Below are 25,079 nucleotides of genomic sequence, written 5' to 3' on the forward strand. Positions count from 1 at the left end.
GTAAGTAGAGACACAGTTGCATGACAGCTGCCCACAGCTGGAAGCTCGATAAGCTAAAGCCCACGGCGCCCGCATCAATTTAACGTGGGGCTTTCATTGAAGTCCCCAAATCTTCACCTCATCCAACCACCAATCATCATAATTCGTGATGGCTCCCAAGAAGAAGGCCGACAAAAAGTCGAACGACAAGGATGCCGGTGGGAAAGGCAAAGATGATAAGAATGAGGGCAAAGGGAAAGGTGGTCAAGCTGTCCTAGTCCGACATATTCTGGTAAGTCAGGACTTCGGTCTTTCTCACCTGAATATCATAGGTAGAAACTTACATACGTACGATGTGTAGTGCGAAAAGCACGCCAAGAAGGAAGAGGCGCTTGCTGAGATCTCGAAGAATCCTACTTTAGACCACTTCGTTGCGATAGCTAGAATTTACAGTGAGGATAAAGCAAAGCAAGGTATGACTTCCGTACATATCAAACTACAGTTTAGTGTCAAGCACTTTTCATAGGCTAACTGAGGAATACTAGGCGGTCTTCTTGGCTGGCAACGGAAAGGTCAGCTGGCGCCCGAGTTTGAGAAGGTCGCCTTCGTACTCCAAGAGAGCAAAGGCAGCAACCTCTTCATTGGACAGGCCAAGACGGCTTTCGGATACCACCTTATTGTGGTAGAAGGCTACAGATGAGATATATAAGATACCCAGACTACTAAATCCACCCCACAGTTTACTCAGTAGAAGCATGTCACGGTTGAGAAGAGAGACTTCGCGGAGCATGTTGTAATGCAGAATTTTCCTTCCCGATGCAGTATGGTACCCCTATTTTCTCAGCACCTTTGCCAGCTGAACTCGCCAGTAGAGTACATATCAAGGGTCCGTAGAGGATGTCGTGAAAATCATCCCGATCCACTGTCTAATATCCCCGCGCAACGCCTGTGAAGATCCCCTTTACTGTTCGGTCTGGAAGTAGTTCAGGAGGATGGATCGCTCGGTCGACTCCTCACCCCAGTCCTTCACTACCACGCAAGAGCAGTTGACTACCTTGCGGGCGTTACCTTCCCGGTCCAAGACGCCTGGTAATATTCTGATTAGTTTCCAGAATACAGATCCAACCTGCTCAATATGTACTCACAGAGACCAGCCCATTCGCCTAGTTGCTTGCCGTCGGGGACCTTGATCAGGGGAATCTTGTGTTCGGAGCAGAGCGCGATGACGAGCTTCTTATAGGCCTCCTCTTCGCAGGACTCGTTGAGGACACACATGTGGGCTTGGCGCCGGTCGAGGGCCTTGGATGCTTCGCGGAGACCTCGGGCAAGACCGTCGTGCATGAGCGCAAGCTTTAGGACACCCTTGAGAGCGTCTAGAACGGACATCTGACCCTTGGAGGCATCGGCGGAAACCTCAACCTCCTCGGGAGCATCGGGTGCGTTGTTCTCTTCTACGTCCGACTAAAATCACATCGTATTGTTAGTAAATTGCTTGCGCGCACAGAATGGAAGCCTGGGCACGAGATGCGAGACAGTCGCATTTAAAAGTTCCGACGCCCGAGAAGCTTGGGTTTAATAATAAAATGCAAAAACGTACCATCTTGAATTGTTTGATACCGGTGCGATCCTCGAAGAGCTGCTTGTTTGTGTCGAGATGTGAAGGTGAATTTTGGTGGACGGGGAGGTGATCGTGAGAAAATCAAGAAATGTCACAAAGCCGAAATCACTGGTGAGATTTGATTGTATCAATCAATTGAGGCTTGGGCCAGGGAAGGTGCACTGGGGGGTTTAGTTGTGTATCGCTTAGGGTTAGCTGCCGAAATTTATCCAATTGGGTGAATTCTATTTCTAGCCAAGACCGCCCACCAGAATTTCCTTTGCAAAAAAAGAAATCCACCTAAACTAACGAACTTTTTCACTTTTCTACTTCTACTCCACTCCAATCCATTTACTCCCGTTCACCTTTCTGCACAACACAGAACTTTTGAGCGTCAAGCAATTTCCCACGCTTAAGACCTCCATCGAGGTATGTTATTAAATTTAATCAAGCATCATGACTTGATTCAACCCACCCAATGCGCCCTTCAAGAAGCCAGGGGAGAGCAATCAGAGGTCTACCGCCAGCCGTCGCATCACGATTAACGATTACGATGGTCGAGTCGGACCTCTGATACGCTTCTCCTCTCCAGTACTGAGCGGGCAGAACCCTCCCCAAGCGGCGCATTGGGGGAGGGCACTCTCCATGCTCATGGCTTTTGAAGGCTAACCAAATGTTTCACCTTGCAGATACCTCACATCTATCCACGGACGATCTGAGAATCTCACCCGAACACCGCCAAAATGGTTAAGACTTCGGTTCTCAACGACGCTCTCAATGCGATCAACAATGCCGAGAAGACCGGCAAGCGACAAGTCCTCATCCGACCTAGCTCCAAGGTCATTGTCAAGTTCTTGACCGTCATGCAGCGACACGGTATGTTCAATAATAATTCTTGTTTAATCGTTTTGCACGTGGATAGCTCCCTATACCCACAACAAATTCGGCATGATAACTGGATAACGGTCTCAATATCCCCTACGATCGAAGTCTTTTAAGTTGCCGATAGATCGATGTTTTCTAGCGAAGGAATCTTACACGTTTCTCTGATCAAATCCAACATGAAGTCTTGACGTTTAGTCTTTCGCTACATTTCACTAATATTTGTTTCCTTTTTAGGCTACATCGGAGAGTTCGAGGAGGTCGACGACCACCGATCTGGCAAGATTGTTGTTCAGCTCAACGGCCGCATCAACAAGTGCGGTACCATCTCTCCCCGATACAACGTCCACCTTGCCCACCTCGAGAAGTGGGTTGTCAAGCTGCTCCCTTCTCGTCAGTTCGGTTACATCATCCTCACCACCTCTGCTGGAATCATGGACCACGAAGAGGCCCGACGAAAGCACGTCGCTGGCAAGATCATTGGTTTCTTCTACTAAACGGGATGATAAAAAAAAGGGGGATGGGAATGAACTAAGGGATATGAACTGACTGGGAGCATTTTCGGCGTTGGGGAAGGAATGGATAATGGCCAAGTCGATTCATGGCTTGATTTTCATGATTTCATGAAGCCAAAATACACCACGATACCACGAAATGCTACACTAAGTCCAGTTCTGCAGTAAGCGCTTGTGTTGCCAAGCCCTTTTTGTGCCATGTGAAAATGCAGGTTGTACGAGTGCTCCTACTCCGCACAGGTACTAAGGGGCTATTACCCCATTCCCTAAAAAGCATCTTGGTAATCTGATCCTTCTGTACAACGGTGACCTTTAATTGGAGTTTGAGTTTATTTACTATAAGGTTCTGTCATCCTGTAAAAAACAAAACTAAATAAATAATCCTCCGAAGTTCGTAACCATGATTCAGACGCTCTTCCTTGGTTGTTGGTCTGCAAGGTCTGATATCCTACGTACATGATTTACGGATAATATCGCTAGATCTAGTAGAGACGCGTCACAGTGCGTCTTCGATACAGAGGGTTTGATTAAATGGAATATTTTAATTGGACCAGACGCAGAAAAGTGCCGGGGGGGCTACAACGCTACGTGCACCAGTAGAACCCAGTAGCAACCCGGTAGCAGCTAAAAAATCAAGAATGGATTTGGGAAGGGGCAACTGGAGCAAACTGGGACTTTGTACCTGATCTTCATCGGTCAAATCGGTCAACGGGCCAAAATTCTTTCTTTTCTTGGTCTTTCCTAAACGTTAACAGACCAAGAAGCGGACGGGTCTAACGCCATCATCTCCATATTTCCATATTTCCAATCCAATCTGTCCCTTTGTTACTTTGACCCTTTGACCCACGAAACACGATATACCTAACTAAGGTACATGTTACCAATGTCATTCTTTATTTTGCCATTACCCGACGCCAACAGATCTCGACCGACGTCACTAAGCCTTCCAACACTGGCTTGGACCACGGCCTGAGAGAGCAATGAGGCCACGCCAGTTGGTTCTAACCGGCGGGCTCGTCTTCCTCGGTATATGTGTCGTTAGTCTGTTCCGACTCGCGCCCTCCGGAACCAACCTTTCAGATCTCAAACCCGGCCCTCTAACGCACGGTAAGCCCAGCGCTGGAAAAAATGGCCAGGCACCACCACAACAACAGCAGCAGCCCTTGACGGCCCCGACGCCGTTCGACCCTAAACCGAAACCCGCGCCCGCCGGGTCGCACCCGATATGGTTCCTGATCACGCAGGCGGAGCAGGAGCTCGAGGCCGTCAAGGCGCGGCAGTCGAAGACGCTCAAGGACGCGGTGGCCGAGTACCGGCGGCGGTACGGGATCCCGCCGCCGCCCAACTTCGACCGGTGGTTCGAGTTCGCGCGGGCGAAGGGCACGCAGCTGATCGACGAGTTCGACACCATACACGAGAGCCTGACGCCGTTCTGGGGGCTCAAGCCGGGCACGATACGCGCGCGCGCCAAGGAGGCGCTCGGCTTCGACAACGCGCTGCTCGGCATCCAGATCCGCAACGGCAAGATCACGCACATCCAGGGCGGCGGCGAGTGGCAGCGCGAGGCCACCGCGGGTATGATGGGCAAGTTCCTGAAGTGGCTGCCCGACATGGACCTCTGCTTCAACTTGCACGACGAGTCGAGGGTGGTCGTGCCGCACGACGACTTGTCGAGGCTGGTCAAGAGGGCCAAGGATATTAATATGCCGGCGGCGAACCTCCAGACGAACCCGAGGAACGAGTTCACGTCGAAGCCTAGGGGGTTGAACGATGGGACGAGGTTTGAGGAGAGCAAGTTGACGCGCTTTAACGTGTTTGCGCACCAGCCGACTTGGACACATTCTAGGTTATCTTGTCCCCCCGAGAGTCCTTCGAGAGGATTAGAGGAGGACGAGAAGAAAGACGACATCTCGAAGTACGGTCTAGGAGAGTTGGGTTTCATATACAACATCACCGCCATGTCTGATATATGTTATTCTCCGTCGTTGAGCTCGACGTTTGGCTTCTTCGACAGGCCGAACGCGTATAACATCGTTCATGATCTATTCCCGATTTTCTCCCAATCTAAAATCTCGTCATACTCGGATATTTTGTACCCCTCACCGTGGTACTGGTTTGAGAAGGTGAGCTATGACGAGTCTAAGGACATACCGTGGGCGACGAAGCAGGACAAGCTGTACTGGCGCGGCTCCACGACTGGCGGCTTCAGCCGTAACGGTGGGTGGCGCCGGCAGCACCGTCAACGGTTTGTGCAGAAGATCAACGCGGCCGACAGCGCCAAGATCCTCGTTAATAAGGGAACCGACGGCAACCAAAAGTGGGAGACCAAGGTAGTACCGCGCGGTGATTTTAAGGAGATCATTGACGTGTACTTCTCAGGGGTGGGTCAGTGCGACCCAGGTGACTGTGCTGCTCAAAAGGAGTACTTCACCATCAAGGGGCACGCGGAGCAGCAGGATGCCTGGAACTACAAGTACCTCCTCGACATTGACGGAAACGCGTTCAGCGGGCGGTTCTACGCCTTCCTGAAGAGTAGGAGTCTGGTGTACAAGTGGGCCATCTTCCGCGAGTGGCACCTCGAGTGGCTGAAGCCGTGGGCTCACTACATCCCATTGAGCCTGCAGGGCGATGACTGGCTCGAGGCCGTGCGGTTCTTCGGCGATGGGAGCCTCGGAAAGAAGGAGGCCGAGCGGTTGGCGAACCAGCAGCGCGAGTGGGCGAACAAAGTCCTCCGGCACGAGGATATGGAGGTTTGGTTCTTTAGGCTATTACTAGAGTAAGTCTTCTCCCGCGAGCCTCGTATAGGATGGGTGATGGAGTGCTAATGAAGGTGTAGGTATGGCCGAGTGGTTGACGACGACCGCGCGAATATCGGATTCGCGGTGGGAAGCACGGCCGGCGCACAGGTCCCCGAGAGCAATACGGAAGAGGCGGGGAAGCCGCCAGTTAACGAGCAGTAGGGAAGTACCAGAGCAGGAAAGGGCGCTAATGCGAGATACGGACACGAAAACGGTAGAAGCACATAGGCCGGCGTACGGCGTGCTCATTTTGTATAAAAAACAGAAACAGCTACTAGCATCACGGGCCGGAGTTCTTCTTTTATTTTTTCTCTTGTTTTTGTTTTGTATTACCTACACATACATACACATACACTAGGCACTAGGTCCCTTAGGTACGGACGGGTTCGACGGATACTACTACAGGTCTGCGCTGAGATATATCCATACAGGTATGTTTGGGTGGGGACAGAGAGAGGAAGGGTGGGCAGGACATAGTTTGGCGCTCACGCCTTTCTTTGCGTCTGTTTTGTACACGAGCCAGGGAGGGCACGGGTTTCTAGATCTGAGTTAGGGTTAGGGTGCCTGGGTGAGGTAAGGTGTCTTGAGGAAGAGCCTGGTCCGAGTTAGATATGTGTTTGGCTAAGTAGGATATAGGTAGGATAGACTGCTAGTTTAGTTGTCTAGATACTTAATCTACGGTGCCATTTAAGGAACTCGTTTTGGTATCCAGGGGGTATTTAGATAAAGTGCCTATTGATATATATAATATCTATCTTATGAATTTTCAGGTAGGTTCAAAAGCCAGGTACTAGTTCTTCATAATACTCATTCGGTACACGACGATGGTAATTATGTTTTTCAATTCTCAACAGACATTACTTGATGATACCTTATTAATGAGTGAGCTAGTTATTAAAAAGAAAAGACACAGAAGAAAATAAGGAGAGACAAGAATGTATCAAAGCACCGAGTATATCCACTGGACCCGTCTCACTGGATTCGAAAATACTCAGTTGCTCCAGGATCATCCATCGCTTCGCCATCCATTTTCCCGTGAACGTACGCTTCACCCACGAGCTTCATATACCCATCCGACATTTCCCGCAACACAACCGGTACGGTACAACCATATAAGACGCAAATAATATCCTCGACTTGAGTCTCTGGTGGACAAAGCCCGAATAGAATACCCGTTTCGTCCCCTGATCGCCCACATACCATACCTTCTTCCAATCGATTCTGTTCCTTTTCCTTACTTGCTTCTTCCTCCTCCTTCCCTTGCCCATGTAGCTCATCATCCATTGGTTCTTCTTCTTGCTTCCTATTCTTGTCTGTGTTTTTCTTATTTTTCTTCTTGTTTTTCTTCTTCCTCTGTTCCTTCTTTTGTTCCTTGTCTTCTTCCTTTTCTTCTCCCTTCTCCTTTTCCTCTTCCCTCCTTTCTTCTTCCTCCTTTTCTTCCTTATTTTCTTCCGAAGAAACTATGACTTGATTATCTTTGCTAATGTCTTCAGCACCCTTTTCTTGGTCAATCGCCGTAAAAAAGCGTCTGTTCCAAGTAACGTTGCGTACGCGAGTCAGGTACTTGCGTAGCATATCAGAGTGGCCTTGCAGAAGCTCTCCGACGTTGAGGTCACCATTATTGAACGTGTCAGCCATCTCAAGACATCGCAGACAAGCCCTTTGGTACCATGAGGGAGGCACACGACCATACTGGTCACGATCGGCAACGAGTGTTCTCCAGATAGGGTCTGGAACACTGTCAGTATCCCGTTTGAACCCTTGCCAACCTCCCATTTCCAGAGACTCGCGGACAATAACGCCGCCTGTGTTTCGCGGTGATACCTCCTTGATCTTGGCTAGTCTGAAGCCTTTCGCAACAAGAATTCTTCCCGTATCTATGGAAAGAGAATTGGTATCATCTCCTTTTCCATTAGTACGCGAAGTGTATTCTGCGGCCTTTTGGGATTTGAATGTTCCGTCGAATTTAGTCTTCCCAGAGGCTTCATAGTTCGGAGATCCAGCCGGCCCAACCAAGATCTCACCATTTTTACGACCACTGTAGATCTCTTCAGGGACTCCAAATTCCGAATTTGATAAGAGAGGAATCCAAGAGGGCAAGGCGTCACCCCCTCGAAGTGGCATTGCCCATGGGCGGCAGATGATGTCCAGTGACCCAGAAGACGAAACGCAGAAGTCTGTGAAATCATTGTAGACAGCGACCTCGGATTTACCATAGTTTACTTCGAATTTCTTGTGGGAAGCGTCGTCGGAGACACTATCCCACATAGCATAGGATGTGTCCCTTGCAATACCCACGAGACTGTAGATGAGATCGCGCCGATTACCCGTATCAAATGTTTTGAGTGATGTGACAAGGGACTCGATGGTCTTAATAGGCTTCTTGATATCGCCGTTAGGCTTTCGCCGAAACAAGTTATTGATTGCTTCGAGGAGGATGGATGCCCCAAATGAGCCAACGTCGCCAAGTGTATTCCGACCCTCTCGCCACTCCGAAAAGTCGAATAGCGACTTGATAATCTCCTGGTTGGAAACCAGCAAAGACGCAGCGTCGGCAAAGTCGGACCATTGAACACGTCTCTGGCCGCAGTGTACAGTCGCTTCCTTCGCAAGAGCAATCTCTTGTACGACCCAGCGTCGCGAAAACCATCGATCTCGCATTAATTCTCCTAATGCGTACCACTTCTTGGCCTGACTTTTATCGTGGGCGAGGCGGTCTAACACAGCAAAGTCCATTGTAGTTCGAATGAACTGCATAGCCTCGTCACTACGCCCATCATCGTCGCCCTCACCAAGCCAAATGCATACGTTGCTTGCGTTTCTGTAGATTTGTACCATCTTATTCAACTGTTTCGTTTTTTCATAGTCGTTTTTTTGGTCGATACACATAAAGTCAACCCACAGAGCCACTGGTTGGGAATCATTTCCGTTTCTTCGAAGCCGAAGGAGAGCGCGAAAGAGGCTATTGCGAACGTGAACTGGAGTAGCGCTCCTCGTCGCGGTACCCCACTCACTTGGATCTGATAGAACATCGTGATGAGGGAGAAGGTAGATCCGGCCGTTGTAAACTTCTTCCCGACCCCAGAAATATGATAAAGCTGCGTACTTTTTCTCGTTCTCGGGAGATTCCATGTCCTTCATAGACCAGGTTTCCAATTTACAGATCAAGGGGTAGTATGGTTCTGGCGCTGGGACCAATACCAAAACCCTGAATTCGTCTTCTTTGAGCGATTCATATATTTCCCCTTCAGATATGTCTCTAGCCGAGAAGTGATTGTCGTTTAGATGGGTGGTCGTCGTGTCGTCCAATCTTATCGAGTTGGAACCTCTCGGATTGCTGAGCCACTTGATTTCCAACTTCCTCTCTATATCCAGAACATGTTTCAAGTTCGTCACATGCTCAAGCTTGTCGTAATGATCTTGCATCCTTTGAATATGGGCTTCCAACAATTGTGCATCAGTTACTAGCTTTTCTAGTAGTCCGAGGGAGTGTTCCTGGACCGTTTTGTCTGTTTCGTCTGTTTCGTCAAGTTGGTTATCCGTTGCATCGTCCTCCGAATCGTAGCCGTCGACAAAGTGAGAAGGTGAAATGTCGTACTGGTATGTAAGGAAGTCGTTGCGGAGACGCCTCGCCATCATTCGTTCCATACGGCTTATTTGATCATACCCTTGCTGGCGCATTTGGTTGTCAGAAGGGAGATAGCGTTTCTTGAAAATTTCCCGGCGTAGCTTCTGCAGCTCTTTCCCTCTCTTTTCCTGGTCTCTTAGGTCTTTGAACTCCTTTGAGTCCTTCTCTCGCCTCTTTTCTCTGTAGCTCTGCTCCCTATGTTGATCCTCCACTAACTCTCTCTCTATGCCATTGATTGGCTTCTCCAGCTTCTTGTAATTTTCGTCGAGGCGCATGATTTTGTCTTTCTGTATAACGATCTCAGCCTTCTTTTCCTGTATTTTCCCCTGCAGCGTCTCTCTTGCTAATAGCTCCCATCCGTCTGCGCCCTTCTTGGACAGTTCCCCTTCCTGCCCGATCTTTTCTAGTCTCTCTTTCCGTTCATCATTGTTCGACTGTGGTTCTTTTTGCTCCCGCTCCTCTCTGGTCTTGACATCCAAACCTACATTTCCTGCGAGTCCATCGCCTTTTATCTTTTTTGATTGCCAGTCTCCTTGATTGCCTTCCCCATTCGCATCCCAGGTTCGCTTTCGTCCGCTAACTTCGGGAACTTGGTCTTTACTCAAGCTTCTACCCTGAATGTCTTCGCTCTGGTTATCTGATACATCCATATCTTCATCGTCTGTCTCTAATAGCAGGTCGCTGGAATCAATACCACTATATCCACTCGGCTGCCTTAGCCTGGCTTCCAGAAGGTCCAGATCTTTCTCGAGTTGCTTCTTCCTCAGTACCGCTGTCCTCCTCTTCGCTCTTGTGCTAAGGCGTATCTTAGACATCACCGCCTCCGAGATAGTACTCCGCTCGGCCGTGAAATTACTTGCTTCGGTGCCTTCTAAGAAACCTGGCCTTTTAATAACGTCCTTCTTCAAGCCAGACGTTACCCCACCAAGGCTCCCCAGCACTCTTTTCAATGCTGATTGCGTTTCCTGGGATTGACCCGCCACCGCTTTACACAGATCTATAAGATCGTCATCGTGAACTTGATCTACTAAGTCCTTAGTGTCTTTCAACGCTCTAGCTGCGTCTGATAAGTCCTTGCTGGCACTGCTCCATAGTTTCTCTTGTTCTTCTCTTAATCGTTCCTCAGATTCACCCAGTGAACTTATTTTGGTGCGGAGCTTCTTGGCCCGTTCATCAGCGGCCTTGTTGCCCTGCTCTCGGAAACCTTGATGATCCAGCCGGGGTTTAGCTTTGACGGGCAACTGGGGTAATGAATATTGTGTAGCGCGAGACGACTGCTCTGCAGAATCTGGTTCTCGTTCTGGTCTCCTGAGTTGACCCATTCCGTTGAGCTCTGCCTACATAAAATTGCAGGCCAATGTCAAATTAAGCGGGTTGGCAACGAGAGATTAGAGAATGACAAAGAAAAAAGAATAACAAGTGTTGAAGTTACAAATGAGTGAGAAATACGAGATATAAGGGCCTTATAGGATCTTCATCCTGCGACTCTTATTCCTATGGGCCTTGGATGTGCCTTTGACTCTCCTTTTGCTTTTACTTAGCTAATTGCTGTTGCCTTACTAGTTGTTATATCCCTTTCGCCGATAGTATACTACATAAATACTGTGCGCCGATCCAAGTTGCGTGGCGGCTGACATTGTCCCCGGCTGCATCTTGCAAGAGTTGCCGAAGGCCAGACAACTTAATCAAGAAGGTAATTTTACCCATCACTGCAAGCCTTTTGTGGCTCGCGCTCTCCAATTTCGGTATGACTGCGAATCAATATTATTGAAGCAAGTGATAATGGCTTGATATATTCAGCCGCTTCCAGGATTCCCGGACAGATTCGGGGCTAAACTTACCGAAAAAAGGACCTGCCCGCTGTCAATTCCAGTTGCACGACTCCAATAACTCAGCCAAGCTGAAGTTATTTTGCACTTTGACGGAATATATTTTGATGAGGAAGGGTTACGCGATGTAGCTGGTCACCAAAGAATACCGATGGTGTTAATGGGGAGGCCCGATGGCAAGCCCGGTGAGAAGTCCGATGAGGAGTTATGTAGCGAGCTACATTCTGCTGCTACAATGAATCAGATGCAGGTAGCCTTGAAATGTTAGAGTTGGTAATAATTGAGGCAGGCTTCCATACCTTGAGACATCAAGCCGTTATCTGGCCCATGGCGTTATTATGTAATGGATCCGAAGCCATATTTGAATGTTCTTCGAGATAATTATTGAACCTCGTATACTTAACGCTAGCAATTCACTCTGTGATTAACTGTATAGTCGAAGCTGTCGAGTTCAACCATTTTGTTTTTCACAACACCTTTAGCTCCTAGAAGTTGCACCAGTACGAGCCATGTATCTGTCTCGAACCATGAACGTGAGTAAACACTTAATTTTTCCAATATAGTATCGCTGACAAACTTGGAAGTTATTTCAGCGTTCCGTCGGGGTCCCCTTGCTCCCGAAGACTCCCGATGTGTCTCTTGACGCTACTGGCCTTGTCGCTCTTGCGGATCTTACCACTATTCAACTACGGACAGTACTCACAGGCACGGCCGCACTCTTGGACACCTTAGTGCTTTGTCCTGGAATCCACATGCAGCAGGACTCAACTAGTCTCAACGGCGGCGAGTATCCAGCCTGCGGTGCCCTCACGACGGGGTTCGTCTTTCGCATTGAGAACCCCGCCACCGTGTACTACCTGCAGAAAATGGGTAGAACTGGCTGCTTAACGACGTTAGCCGTTTCTAAGGCCAACGAATCCGACGGATCTGGTCCTTGGTACGCGCGGGCTATTTCTCTCTTATTTTCATCTTCCAATACGCCGCTTATTCCAGCGTTGGCATACGGAGCAGCCGTGCTGTGGAGCATTGCCGTCATCCTTCTCATGGGCTTTTCGCACGACTGGTGGGGTCTCGCAGTTGTCCTGATGCTCATGGCTTCCCGACTATGTAACATTATCGTTATCCGTCGAAGGGCTAAGCCAGACTGGTTCGGTGCGTTGGAGCCTGGGAAAAAGGGCGATCTTTTGGTCCTGCTCAGTCAAGATCGCTGGGTCAGGATCAAGGGAGACGTGGACCACCTCAAAGCCGTAACGTCCGGGCAATGGCTTCGAGACCAACACATGATTAAAAGTTGGGCCACCGCCCTTGCTACCCTTGTAGTATATCTCGCTGCCGCCCTGGTGAGCAACGTGACGCAATTTGGGAAGATTCTTATATTAGCTCTTTTAGGCGGTTCAGTGGGACTGCTCGCGTTGACAAACTCCATGACAGAAACTCTTATGATGCACGGGTATGTTGTTAAACATGTTGAAACTAGTCAGAAATATGAAAGGCGGTTGCATCTTGCGGAGCAGCTCATAAAGGAGACTGGCCGTGACGATTGGGCGATTCAAATGGGTATGATCTCAAGGAAGACGAATTCTGAGGGCACGATGGAACAAAGGCCTGTCGTGATGTAGGAAAACATAACATTTCATTTGCAAGCTGAGCATGTTTTGAAATACTATTGATTATGACATAATACGTATGACTTGAAGCCCTGAAGCCAGTACTTGGATCAGGTGAAAGCCCCCCCTGTACCTGAGCTAAACAGCTAACCTAATAAGGGAAAAATCAACGGTAACGCGTCAAGGTATCCCCGACACCTGGTTTAGCTAAACTTAATAAAATATTTTTAAATAAAAAAATAAAAAAATAATAATTAAAAATTATAAAAAATTATAAAAAATAATATAAAATATATAAAATTATATATTATTAAAATTATTATTTATTTATAAAAATTTATTATAATATAAATTAATTATTTATTAATTTTTAATTAATTTATTATTAATTATTTATTAATTTTTAATTAATTAAACATTAATGGGATTTATTATGTAATCCTTGCTAGATTTGCTGTATTTAGTTAGCCGCAGCTAAAAATTAGCGCTTAAACGGTACATGGACTGCTATATAATACTACATACAAAGCTAAGTACTCTTTAAGTTTCAACCCCTCCGTCGCCCGCTCGAAAATTCTTCTATCTTTAATCAATTATTCCTCCACGAAACTGAATCGTATACTTTTATAAATTATATCATTTGAATTCTCATTGGGAGCTTTACTCAATAAAGCTTGTTGCACTTTGAAAGCTATTAATTCAGTCGAGTTATTTAGGTTTAAATCCTGAGCCAGCATTCTTACTGCGACAGCTCCCTTGAAGCCCCCCGAAGCCCCCCAAAGCCCCTCTAAAGCCCCCGAAACCACCGCGCCGACAAGAGCTCAGCTTTCAACTAATCTAGCTAATTCAATCCGAAGATAGAATACATGCAATTAATACCTCTAATAGTTTATTCAATTAGCTTTCGAGTGGTATACTTTTTTACTCGATTGAAGACGTTTTGGTTGAGGAATAATTGATTCAAGTCAAGAATTCGTTGTTGTGGGAGGGGCTTAGGGAATACTTAAAATTATATGGGGGTTTGTATGATGGATGATGTACCGCTTGATTCCGGATCTGCGGCACGCTAACCAAATTTAGAATTGCTTACTAAATATCAAATGAATTAATTATTAATTATCGATTAATTAATTATTAATTATTATTTAATAATAAATTAATTAATAAATTAACTTTATTAATTTATTTTATTATAAATTTAATAATTTTTTTATATAATTTATAATAATTTTATTTAATTTTTTTTTATTTTATTATATTTTTAAATTTAAACTTTAAAAATAAATTCTTTTTTTTTTATTATTAAGTTCAATTAAACGGGTGGGGTATAATCGCTGTTACTGCATCCAATCACTGACCTTTTCAATCCCTGCGCCCCACCGACAATTATTCCCATATTAGGTTAGATTTTTAGCTCAGGTACAGGGGTGACTTTCATGTGAGCTATGTACTCCCCTGAAGCTTAGTCAAAAAGCACCGATAGAGTGGATTACGGTATAAATACTAGCTCCATCCCGTTTATCGCATAACTAGGTACGTAAGATGGATTGTTGCCAAGAATTCATCCTGAACTTGGTTGCAATTGAGCCTTGTCGCGTTCCTAAACTTTTACAACTTTCGTAACTTTCCAACTTCCATTTCGCAATACCATTTTGGTGTATTCGCCATATTTTACCACCATGGCGTCGACGCCAATGGACCTCGATCTCCCCGACTCTTCATCTCCCGCCAATGGCACTCCGTCCACGTCGCTCAACATCACTCGTACTCTGGGTACGGGAGTGCCTAGTACCTTAACCACCACCGAAGTTATCGCGAATTATAGGCCTACTAAGGTAACATCCCACCATGCTGATTGCGAGGTCCAGAAATAGTGGCTTATACAAACTACAGCTATTTAAAGGCGGTGACCAGAAAGATGGACGCTCACAACATTACGTTCTCAGTCTCGACTATGATGACCCCGGCGAGCTCTTGATGACATCCGAGAGCAACGAGACAATCCAGATTTACAAGGTACGAGAGGGTAAACACGACAAGCAACTACTGAGCAAGAAATATGGAGCCAAGCTTGCGAAGTTCACCCACAATAGCTCGAGTATCATCTACGCAAGTACAAAACAAAATGGTTCGGATTACCAGAGACTAGGCGCTCTCCCTTTCTAATTGAAGATATGCTAATGCTAGGACTTGGGTAGATGCGATCCGATACTTGACAACCCATGACAATACCTTCTTACGATACTTTGAGGGCCATACTGCTGCGGTTACATGCTTAGCGATGCATCCTGGCCACGATGATTTTATCTCATGTAGCAAGGATAACACGATTCGGTTATGGAATGCTGGAACTAAAAATGAGACCGGGATGTTGTATCTCAACTTTCCATACCTTGCGGCTTGGGATCCGAGCGGACAAGTCTTCGCGGTAGGATCGCCTACCACAGGCTCCGTGTTGCTCTACGACCATCGCAACTTCGACAAGGCGCCTTTCGCAGAATTCGACGTCATGGAATCAGTCTCCCCCGTAACTACAAATAATACCCTGCAGGGCTGGACCAAGCTAGAATTCGCAAATGACGGACGCTCCATCTTGCTAGGCACGAAGGGCGAGGGTCATTTCCTCTTGGACTCGTTCAACGGCACCCTCAAGGCCTTCCTACATAAAGGCGAGGGCGGCACCAGCAGATTAGGTGCCGGGGAAGAGTATATGACCAATGGCGGCGGACCAAACGGGGGTCACGTCGAGGGTAGTGGTGACTGTTGCTTCACCCAAGATGGAAGATACGTCATCGGCGGCACGAAGAAGGGTGCTGTCGTGTGGGACACTCTAGGCCAGACTTCCGAAAATATTCTAGAACCGATCCACGTACTAGAGGACGAGAGGCCGGCCGCGGTAATCGCCATGAACCCTCGGTTCAACTTCTTCGCATCGGCGGACCAAGATTTGGTGTTTTGGTTACCGGATCCACATGCTTAGGGGGCAGACCCAGACAGATACCTAGTCTTGGTCCATGATATGATGCGATAGATATTTCACAATCATTACTGCCGCGGTAGGTGAGAAGTTGGAATCTGGCCTGTCACATCTATACAATACAGGAGGGGAATATTGCGGTTCACTACCTACGGAAGATACCCATTTGCATTGTTGGTGGCGTACAAAATGGCATCGTTTGATTGCTTGATTTCTCTAGAAATGGAATTCTGATTCGTATAATAATGTGCTTGAAAGTGAAGGGAGAAGAACATTTAATGAATAAGTCAAGCCTATTAAGTGAGATATGTAATTATCCATATTGAATTTAGGATGAGGCTGGAAGCTACCCCGCGGTCCTGCATAGAGCTCCCAAACTAATCCCTGTTTACGCCCCACGCTTACCGATAATCACCAAAACGTATTCGTTCGTTTAGTGGATAGCGCCAAAATTCAGGTCCAACTCCAACTCCAACTTCACGATCAACTTCGACAGCACGAGACCACGAGCCTGCTACTAGCGCTGTGGGGAAAACGACTACAACTATAAGATCGGGACATCGGCGAATATTATCACAAGCAACAAGCGCAAAACTCGGCGGCATAAGAAACAATGCCGTACTACGCAACGAGCCAGGAATGGCTGCACCAGTCATCGCTGCTCATCGAGGCGCGGCCAAGCACCGTACGTCTATTCCTCCCGGCGCCCCTCCCTCCCCTCCCCCCTTGAATCTCCTCAATTTTTAGACCAACACAACTAACCAACAGCCCCAGACACGCATCACAACCACATACGGCATCCTGAAACCCAAATCCCGCCGGATAAAAAAGGGCACCACCTCTACCACCGATCAACCCGCTTCTTCGACGACGGCAACGGCGCCCCGCCGCTCCCTAACCCTGAAGACGTACGACCCGCACTCGGGCGCGTGCCTCAAGTACCGCACGACCAAGGCGGCCGAGGTGTCGCGGCTGATCCTCAGCCTGGGGCAGCCGCTCGGCGCGCGCATGGCCGCGCTGCCGCTGCCCGAGGCCGCGGACGAGGTCATGTTCGACGTCGGCGCTACGCCTGCGGAGGAGAAGGGCGAGGCGGCGGTAAGCGGAAGTGCGGGTGCGAAGGTTGAGAGTAAGGGCGAGGGAAAGAGTGAAGGGAAGGCGCAGGGTGGAGGAAGTGGTGCTGGTGGAGGCGGGGGCAAGGGGAAGAAGAAGCGTGGGAAGAAATGAGTTGGAGACGTCAAGGGGGAAAGGAAAATGAAAGGGGGGAGTATGTGGTGGCTCTCTTTGATGGAAGGGATATTAAGGTTACGGTCGAGATCCTGAATTGTTAACTCTTTGTTGCGTATGATAGCAACATTACCTCTGTAAGGAACCTCCTTGAGCAAGAACCAGGCATTTTGGCATATAGCCATGAATACGAACAGGGGGTCGAGCCAAAGCCTACGGATATCTAAAACACATGACACCAAGTCAAAGTCACTGAATCAAGACTGCATAGGATATTCCTCATCGTGATTGCATTATATCACCAGCTGTCTTTCCAGCTTCAGCTAACTACATCCGCGTTCCATGCATCAAGTCGTTCCGCCTATCCATCATCTTATTGATCAATTGATTTATTCATTGCATGCCTCCTCCGTCGCGGTTCACCATCTTTCGATGGCCGAAAGTGTGACGACGAAAAAAGCGATCGCGAGCCCCAACGCCTGAACTCCTTCGGATGACCGTATGTATTCATTAATGTTGACATAGGAAAAGAAAACCCAACACTCCATATATGGTGGAGTTGTTGGATCCAACCGCGCGCCACGCAATTGCTCGCCGGTTCTATTGCATTATATATCCTCTAGCCTCTAGCTAGTGTCGCGAGGACGTGTATGAGGTGTGGGGCGCAGGCAAATATGGTACAAGAGGTAAGGGGGTATCGAGAACTGGTAAGAGAAAGGGGTATTTTATGCGATGAGCTTAGAAGTCATCGTCGAAGGTGAAGTCACCACCGTTCTCTCCCTGGCCCTCCGTCGCCGTAACATCGTCGTTGGAGGCGTTCTTCTTGGTGCTGGCCATGACACCAGCCTTCTGGTAGTCGCCGACGCGCTTCTCGAAGAAGTTAGTCTTGCCACCAAGGGAGATGTTCTCCATGAAGTCGAAGGGATTGGTAGAGCGGTAGACCTTCTCATTGCCAAGAGCAACCAGTAGACGGTCAGCGACGAACTCGATGTACTGCTTCATCAGGTTGGAGTTCATGCCAAGCAGAGCACAGGGCAGAGCCTCCGTTAGGAACTCTTGCTCAATAGCGACGGCGTCAACAATGATCTTCTCGATGACGTCCTTGCCGGGGCGGTTCTTGAGGTGCGTGAAGAGCAGGCAAGCGAAGTCGGTGTGAAGACCCTCGTCACGAGAGATAAGCTCGTTGGAGAAAGTCAGACCGGGCATAAGGCCACGCTTCTTGAGCCAGAAGATGGAGGCGAAAGCTCCGCTGAAGAAGATACCCTCGACAGCAGCGAAGGCAATTAGACGTTGAGCAAAGGTAGACTTCTTGTCAGCAATCCACTTGAGGGCCCAGTCGGCCTTTCGGCGGATGCAAGGAATAGTATCAATAGCATTGAAGAGATGGGTCTTCTGGGCAGGCTCCTTGATATAGGTGTCAATGAGCAGAGAGTATGTCTCGGAGTGGATGTTCTCCATCATGATCTGGAAACCGTAGAAGCATCGAGCCTCGGGGATCTGAACTTCACCGCTGAATCGCTCGACGAGGTTCTCGTTGACAATGCCATCGGAGGCAGCGAAGAAGGCAAGGATGTGAGAGACAAAGAACTTCTCGTCATCGTTCAGTCGGTTGTTCCAGTCGTGGAGATCCTTAGACAGATCGATCTCTTCAGCAGTCCAGAAGGATGCCTCGTGCTTCTTGTACATCTGCCAGATCTGTATCTCGATATTAGCTCATGTCGCGTCAAAAACCACTTTACGCGTGTTGGACGCGTCACTCACCTCATGGTACTTGATGGGGAACAGGACGAATCGCTGAGGGTTCTCTTGGAGAATGGGCTCATCAGCCTCCTCGGGCTTGATAGTCTCAGCAACAGCTACTTTCTCCTCCTTCGTGGCAATAGGCTTCTGGGACTCGATCTCGTTGGAGATAGCATCGACGCTGGCGTCGATGGGGGCGTTCTCCTTGCCGAAGTCAAGCTTCTTCATGGGAGACTCCATCTTTAAGGACTCGAAAGCGGAAGCAGTCTGTGTAGGATGACACGTTAGTACCAATTGACCATTTGCAGAATGTATGATGTCGACGAAAATTTTGAAAATCGGTGAACGACGTCACGTACCTTCTTGGAGGGGGTGAGCTCAGTAGACATTGTGAAGTGTAAGTTAGATAAAAGTATTGTAGTTGTAGGTTGCTGATTGACAATTGAGTTATGATAATTACCAAAGTCAATTGAACAATTACGCGTTAAGTGTAAAGATTGGTCTTGATTGATGGATGCAGAACAAAAACCGTGTAGAGAATTAGTCGGAACCAAGATCTTTTAAAAGGGCGTTTTACGCCAAGTCACGTGCACGGATCACTAGAAAAAGACGCGATTGTAGACGCGACTAAACACCCCGCCACATTTTTTCGCGCGTGAACAGGGGTTAGCTACCCACTTCACTACCACTTTGGTACCACTTTCCCAAAGGTACCCGAATACGTACCAATGAGACACGGACATCAATGGGATCTGAGGGAAACCGCCTAGCCAGCCCCAGCTCAATTTTTTGCAGTAGCGTACAGTATCTTTGTGAAAAAGTGCAGGAGGCTCGCAAATTCGGCCAACTCGGTCCCTTCCTGCCAAGCCAGCCCTGGCTTCAGGTCTTACAAACAGGGATTCATTAGCACCAACTAAAGTTATCAGATCACAGTCGTGAGATAAACAATGGATCAAAAAAGGAATGGATTGGATCCCTAGTTCTTAGCTGATTCAAGATCAGGTAATGATTACTTGTCCTGGTAGTCATCGTCGACTCTGAGCGGTTCAATCCCGGGCCTAATATCGGTCTTAAGTTCAAAATGTCGGACAGCGTCTTCGGACTACGAGCCATACACAGGTATACTTACCTATATGTCTAGGTACACTTCAAATACAGATGTACCATTGACGCCACAGTACATCATGAACTAGAATAAGATAACTCGGAAGGTTACGTTCTCGTCAATCCCGATAAATTGTCTGGGATATCTAACCATCTCAACCACTGTCTCGTGTTTAGCTACGAATCTTCCCGCCGTATCAATGTTTCTGGTATTTTGGTATCATTTGCATATAAACCCCTTGTCTTTGTTGCCGTTACACCTGAATGTGCCATGTCCCCCGCAATATGTGAATCTATCAAACTGATGGTATGGGTATTATGGATCCATGGCTCTGAAACACCCGCAATGATTAATAAGAAGACAAGCAAACCGACCGCCGATGCCACAGGTTGCCACCCAAAAAAGTCAAATAGTCAAACCCCATGTCCACGGTATGGCAGCATGACGCGTAACAGCCCCTCCAAGCACTTTACGCGACCTTATCCCATAAGTAACCCCACAGTATTCGGCTCTTAGTGGGTCCCCATCTCAACATCGCCTGGGCGGGATCGTTGGCTGCCTAGGCCAAAAAAGCCTCTACCGGAGCCTCGTCGATCGTCACGAACCCTTGCTTGACCCGGTCGTGGCGGTTGAGCGGGTGCGACACCACTTTCTTGCGGAGGATAATCTGCCGTGCGCTCTTGTGACTGAGCGTTGAACTGATCGAACTCGGCAGGGTCGCTGGGGTCGACAGCGGGTACCGGTTGATGGCTAGCGCGAAGATTCTTCTTGCCCTTCTTACGTAAGTAGTCCTCCAGCGCTATGGCATTGCGGGTGTTGGCGAGGATGAGAGTATCTGCGATATCTCCGACAAAGGGAACCAACCCGGCGATGAAATCAATGATTACCCAGATGTACATCGTAGCCCATATCTGAGTCGGGAGTCCTCCCTCTACTTGTTTAGCAGTATGGACGACCATCATCGCAAGGAGCGCATCCACAGCATCGCCAGCGCTGCCAATTCAACGTCCGTTAGCACATAATCATGACCCAAAATGAACGGGGCTACTCACAATGGCAAAATGCCAATAAGGCTACCCCATCCTAACTTCAACCCCATAAAACTACCAAAGCTCATATCCAGTCTGTATGCTCTTCTCTTCACCTTGGTCAAAACCTGGGCATCATGTTCCGAGAGACCAGGCGGCAAAGCCTTGCGGACTTTCTTAGTCTTCGTCTTCGATGGTCTACCGTCCAGTCTCGTCGCAGGAACTTGCTCGAAGTATGGGTCCTGTAGTATGTTGTGTTAGCGTGCTCCGTACTCTATATTATCGGGCGCAACGCATAAGTAGCGTTGATAGGAGCGCAGCATCACCTACCTTTAATCCAAATTGGTTGCCGGCCGTCTCCTTGAGAATTTTCTTTGCGATCATCGCCGCCATCTTGTCCGAGAGTTGGAGTAAGATGCGATTGACTGCCTAGCAGCAGACGGATTGAAAAATAAAAGGATAAGAAGGATAATAGGTAGGTGCTGAGGTATGCGAAGTAGTACTGTGTAGTTGAACAGATAAGCAAGCGATCGTCGTGCGTTTTAGCTCGAGAAAGTATTGATATTGGGTTATATTGGATTAAGCGCTGGGTTCGTTAAGCTAGTAGAGAGGGACAATTGGGCGGCCGCTTCCAATCACGCCTTCCTTCTGAAACATTCAGAATTCCTAACAAAGAGCTGGACGTGATAAGGAAGATAAATATAAAGAGATGAAAATTATAGTATCATTACCAACAGAATTTTATTCCTTAAAACCTGCACTGACAACTAATGACGAATGACATAAACACCGGTACTGTAACGGTTTTCAAGTTTTCGCCTTGATGATCGATCTGCATCAGTGCCAACTCCCTTTCGGCCAATTAGAAGCTACTATGCCTGAAGGACGAGCTAAATGAAACCTGAACCGAGCTCTCTTCGGCTCGGAATAACTTGTACGACCGAGCTAGCAGCCGAAAGGATTGGATGTCTCCTTTTCAATTTTTGAACTGCTAGTGTAGAAGTGAAATTGAGGCAGCCAACCGTGGAACTTGCGAGATTGTTGTGTGGTTGTATGGTTGCATGTATGATGTGCGAACAGCTCAGACGAATGATGATGTCAATTGTGTCAAGCTACAGACGCAACTAATGCATTACCTAAGGCATGACCAAGGCAATTAAGGTTAATTAGATCTGCCGCGTTTCATGGCTTGGAATCCCTGCTATGAATTGATGGATGATGTGGCTGTGTGGCTTTTATGGATACTAGTACCAACTGCTCAGCCACGCCGCCACAGCATCAATATCATGAATGTGGATTATGTAATTGCTATCTTCTACAACCCCTACGCTACATATTCTCGAGGCCTCCATATTGGACATCCATACATACACGCAGATATGATCCTCTGCGTCGTCAAAATCTAGTCAATCGCTTAGAAGATATATCTAAACTTTCCTAGTCCCTACAAATACCTCTCACAAGAGACACTTGAAACACCATACGAAGCTAATCACACATTATCCAATTATCCACCTCGAACGAGGTAATATACCAGCTCAACCACAGGTCTATTACATTAGCTATTGCTGAAATTATATATCGCTTAATCATTTGACTTCATGACTTCCTGCAATTTTGCGTCGCTTCTGGGGCTTTGTTTAGTCGCTGGCATGGGATACTTACCTACTGTACTTCCCTGTACAGTTGTACGCGTATCCTTTTTGAAGGTCCAATCCAATATTCCAACCCAATCCCTAGGTTATCCCGGCCCCTTTTAGACTTTAGTCCACAGATTCCCCCCTCGGTCTTTAATCACCATTCTGGATGATGCGAGGATAAAAAGACCCCCGATAACAATTGTTAATCCTGCCCAGAGCTGCCCCCATATATACCTCCCTCCGCTGGTATCGATGATGGCACCCATAGTAGGAGGGCCAGCCAAAGTAGCAAACCCGCAAAGCGCGAATACCATACCTATCCACGTACCCATCTTCCTGACGTCGTTAACGAAGCTACTAACGGCCGAGCTAAAGATCCCTTGAGCGCCTCCGTTTACAAACCCCATCACCACGGAATAGGCATACATATCTGATCGTGTATGCACACCTATCCAACCAAACGCCATGACCCCTAGCGCAATACAATTTATGCCGAATGTGTTGACAGGGCCGACATAGCGGTCAGCGATCACGCCGAAAATGGGTCGAGCCGGTATAGCAACCGCGTTCGTGACCAGGACGAAGTTGATCGATTCTTGGTTGCTCAGTCCGATGCTCTCACGGGCAAATGAGTTGATCTATAGAAAACCGTAACCATAATCAGTACACCATCCACAATCCGACACCAAAATGATACCATCGGGAACTCACGTATATTAACATCGTAAATAGGGAGAAATATATGAGGAACGCGCCGGCAGAGAACGTGGAATAAGGGAGGTTCCTGAAGGCATTCCAGTCGAAAATGGGAGCCGGTATTCTTCGCAGTTTCCGCGGCTTTAAGAGGAAGAATCCGATGACGGACAAGAAAATGCCTATGAACCCGCATATTCTGACCGCCCATCCAAAGCCTAACTTTGGTGTAAGGAATTGGACGAGAGCCGGGAACAGTATTGCGCCAGTGCTCGACCCGCATCCGTTCAGGGCGACGGCAAGTGACCGGTTCTTTTTGAAATATGTAGCGACATTGGCCGTCGCTGGCATGAACATTAAACCACCGCCAATTCCCGTGCAGAATCCTTGTGCGAGCAAGACCTGCCAGTACGTTGTTGCGAGACTGGTCATGAACATGCCGAACACGGTTACTAGGGCTCCGATGCCGTATAAAAGTCTCGGGTATCCGGCGTCGGAGAGCCGACCGGAGATCATACCGACCTCGAAGCAGAGAAAAATCTGTATCGAACCGACCCAGGCCACCTGAGAAGCCGGTAAATGCATGGACTGCTTATAATATAGTTGAAATACAGAAAACCCTGTTCCATAACCCCAGGATAACATATTGGCGATGTGACCTGGGACTATTTGAGACCAAGCTAAGAATCCGCCATCCGGTGGCTCTTCGACAGGTATCGCCGACGAAGTAGAGTACGTCGGTCTTATCTCCTCCCCCAGCAGGACAGAGGGAGGAGGGGGTGGTTCCCTAGGTTTATCGGCGGGTGGCTTATTCATGTTTGCGACTCCTGGCTGGGCTCAGGTAGGTATTATTTGGTAGTAAGGAGAACACAAAATCATGAATGTCCGAGGTTTATGACAATTAGATATACTGGGCAGCAACAAGACAGTTCACCACGTACGAAGCTTCCAATGCAGATGAAACCTTATGGAACGGGAAGGTTATATACATAAGTCATTCAACATATGCAACTGACAACGACGCAAAACTCAAATATCGGCCCAAAAGATGCCATTAAGGGGTTGTAATTCGGAACGCTCCGACATCGCTATTTCCCTTGCCGTCGCACATGCGGAATACATGAAGAGATATTGCAAACAACTCCACCAAAAGGGCGTCACAGTGAAGATAGGATAGAGGAGCAGGTAAGTAGGTGTGCAATAGAGGTCCGACCGTGCAACTTTTCGAGGTCCTGAGACCAGCAAAGGGATATTATTTCGGGGACCGGAACGGGAACGGAGCGCCGAAATGCCCCATCTCGCATCGATTAACACCCCTCTCGTCCTATCAAGGGACGGCGTGTTATATTAAGGTTGGCGATAGTCAAGGTCGCAATGGGGGTCATGATGGGACCTAGCTCTTTTTTACATATGCCAGAATGGACAGAATGGATAAATTTTGCATTGCGCTGGAGTAAGTCAGTAGTCAAAGAATCGATTCTGATTACGCGATTGCCGATTCGTCCGTGGTGCCTGCGCTGCGAGATACTACGAGGAGAATGAGAAAGCTCGGTCCGACGCAATGCTACGATTCCAGGTATGGTCAATCGCATTTGTCAAGGTTCCGCATCGTTACTTCGGTTGATCTGGATAGATCCTCGGTGGGAGTTGGGCTCGATCGATTTGGGAGACGAGTATCATCTGTGCTCCACTTCGTTTCTGATACACCGACGTGCTTTGAAGCTTCATTGGCAACTGATGCTTTCGCGGCTCCAGGCTCGTATCTTCCTGCGTCCTAATGCCGGAGGCTATCTTGTAATGGGAATGACGGGGAGTAGGGAAAGAAGGTACCGGTATT

At 48.0% G+C, this 25,079-nt stretch overlaps 11 protein-coding genes across 11 annotated transcripts; 6 read left to right on the forward strand and 5 right to left on the reverse strand.

Moving 5' to 3' along the window:
- The first annotated feature begins 104 nt into the window (after nucleotides 1-104).
- F4807DRAFT_305159 (FKBP-like protein) lies at nucleotides 105-949 on the forward strand. The gene is made up of 3 exons (XM_047994981.1): nucleotides 105-271; nucleotides 341-452; nucleotides 525-949. Exons 1-3 carry the CDS (start codon nucleotides 149-151, stop codon nucleotides 677-679), a joined length of 390 nt encoding a protein of 129 aa, XP_047857453.1. The 5' UTR covers nucleotides 105-148; the 3' UTR covers nucleotides 680-949.
- Nucleotides 941-2,229, reverse strand: F4807DRAFT_457020 (40S ribosomal S12 protein; the record flags this gene model as incomplete). The annotated part of the gene is made up of 3 exons (XM_048000974.1): nucleotides 941-1,065; nucleotides 1,125-1,430; nucleotides 2,145-2,229. The coding sequence occupies 3 exons, from the start codon at nucleotides 2,227-2,229 to the stop codon at nucleotides 941-943; spliced, it is 516 nt and encodes a 171-aa protein (XP_047857454.1).
- On the forward strand, nucleotides 1,888-3,362 carry F4807DRAFT_412144 (40S ribosomal protein S22). The gene is made up of 2 exons (XM_047996760.1): nucleotides 1,888-2,452; nucleotides 2,696-3,362. Exons 1-2 carry the CDS (start codon nucleotides 2,320-2,322, stop codon nucleotides 2,953-2,955), a joined length of 393 nt encoding a protein of 130 aa, XP_047857455.1. The 5' UTR covers nucleotides 1,888-2,319; the 3' UTR covers nucleotides 2,956-3,362.
- A 247-nt stretch (nucleotides 3,363-3,609) lies between these two features.
- F4807DRAFT_412146 (glycosyltransferase family 90 protein) lies at nucleotides 3,610-6,504 on the forward strand. The gene is made up of 2 exons (XM_047996761.1): nucleotides 3,610-5,749; nucleotides 5,810-6,504. Exons 1-2 carry the CDS (start codon nucleotides 3,954-3,956, stop codon nucleotides 5,931-5,933), a joined length of 1,920 nt encoding a protein of 639 aa, XP_047857456.1. The 5' UTR covers nucleotides 3,610-3,953; the 3' UTR covers nucleotides 5,934-6,504.
- A 239-nt stretch (nucleotides 6,505-6,743) lies between these two features.
- On the reverse strand, nucleotides 6,744-10,721 carry F4807DRAFT_457023 (heterokaryon incompatibility protein-domain-containing protein; the record flags this gene model as incomplete). The annotated part of the gene is made up of 1 exon (XM_048000975.1): nucleotides 6,744-10,721. The coding sequence occupies one exon, from the start codon at nucleotides 10,719-10,721 to the stop codon at nucleotides 6,744-6,746; it is 3,978 nt and encodes a 1,325-aa protein (XP_047857457.1).
- A 744-nt stretch (nucleotides 10,722-11,465) lies between these two features.
- F4807DRAFT_412151 (uncharacterized protein) lies at nucleotides 11,466-12,888 on the forward strand. Its single transcript, XM_047996762.1, has one exon. The coding sequence runs from the start codon at nucleotides 11,981-11,983 to the stop codon at nucleotides 12,845-12,847; it is 867 nt and encodes a 288-aa protein (XP_047857458.1). The 5' UTR covers nucleotides 11,466-11,980; the 3' UTR covers nucleotides 12,848-12,888.
- Nucleotides 12,889-14,437: 1,549 nt separating this feature from the next.
- On the forward strand, nucleotides 14,438-16,222 carry F4807DRAFT_412153 (WD domain-containing protein). Its single transcript, XM_047996763.1, has 3 exons — nucleotides 14,438-14,670; nucleotides 14,729-14,963; nucleotides 15,034-16,222. The coding sequence occupies exons 1-3, from the start codon at nucleotides 14,515-14,517 to the stop codon at nucleotides 15,813-15,815; spliced, it is 1,173 nt and encodes a 390-aa protein (XP_047857459.1). The 5' UTR covers nucleotides 14,438-14,514; the 3' UTR covers nucleotides 15,816-16,222.
- Nucleotides 16,223-17,308, forward strand: F4807DRAFT_412155 (signal recognition particle 9 kDa protein-domain-containing protein). Its single transcript, XM_047996764.1, has 2 exons — nucleotides 16,223-16,497; nucleotides 16,587-17,308. Exons 1-2 carry the CDS (start codon nucleotides 16,426-16,428, stop codon nucleotides 17,034-17,036), a joined length of 522 nt encoding a protein of 173 aa, XP_047857460.1. The 5' UTR covers nucleotides 16,223-16,425; the 3' UTR covers nucleotides 17,037-17,308.
- Nucleotides 17,309-19,387, reverse strand: F4807DRAFT_412156 (small subunit of ribonucleotide reductase). The gene is made up of 3 exons (XM_047996765.1): nucleotides 19,136-19,387; nucleotides 18,798-19,043; nucleotides 17,309-18,731 (listed from the first exon to the last, which is right to left on the reverse strand). The coding sequence occupies exons 1-3, from the start codon at nucleotides 19,163-19,165 to the stop codon at nucleotides 17,775-17,777; spliced, it is 1,233 nt and encodes a 410-aa protein (XP_047857461.1). The 5' UTR covers nucleotides 19,166-19,387; the 3' UTR covers nucleotides 17,309-17,774.
- Nucleotides 19,388-20,020: 633 nt separating this feature from the next.
- F4807DRAFT_471491 (uncharacterized protein) lies at nucleotides 20,021-21,302 on the reverse strand (the record flags this gene model as incomplete). The annotated part of the gene is made up of 3 exons (XM_048002927.1): nucleotides 20,021-20,874; nucleotides 20,934-21,151; nucleotides 21,240-21,302. 3 exons carry the CDS (start codon nucleotides 21,300-21,302, stop codon nucleotides 20,394-20,396), a joined length of 762 nt encoding a protein of 253 aa, XP_047857462.1. The 3' UTR covers nucleotides 20,021-20,393.
- Nucleotides 21,303-22,665: 1,363 nt separating this feature from the next.
- F4807DRAFT_450092 (MFS general substrate transporter) lies at nucleotides 22,666-24,297 on the reverse strand (the record flags this gene model as incomplete). Its single annotated transcript, XM_048000088.1, has 3 exons — nucleotides 22,666-23,187; nucleotides 23,261-23,992; nucleotides 24,259-24,297. 3 exons carry the CDS (start codon nucleotides 24,295-24,297, stop codon nucleotides 22,666-22,668), a joined length of 1,293 nt encoding a protein of 430 aa, XP_047857463.1.
- Nucleotides 24,298-25,079: the final 782 nt, after the last annotated feature.

This window comes from Annulohypoxylon truncatum (assembly GCF_022578515.1).
Source record: "Annulohypoxylon truncatum strain CBS 140777 unplaced genomic scaffold F4807scaffold_5, whole genome shotgun sequence".
In the NCBI taxonomy this organism is placed as follows: Eukaryota; Fungi; Ascomycota; class Sordariomycetes; order Xylariales; family Hypoxylaceae; genus Annulohypoxylon; species Annulohypoxylon truncatum.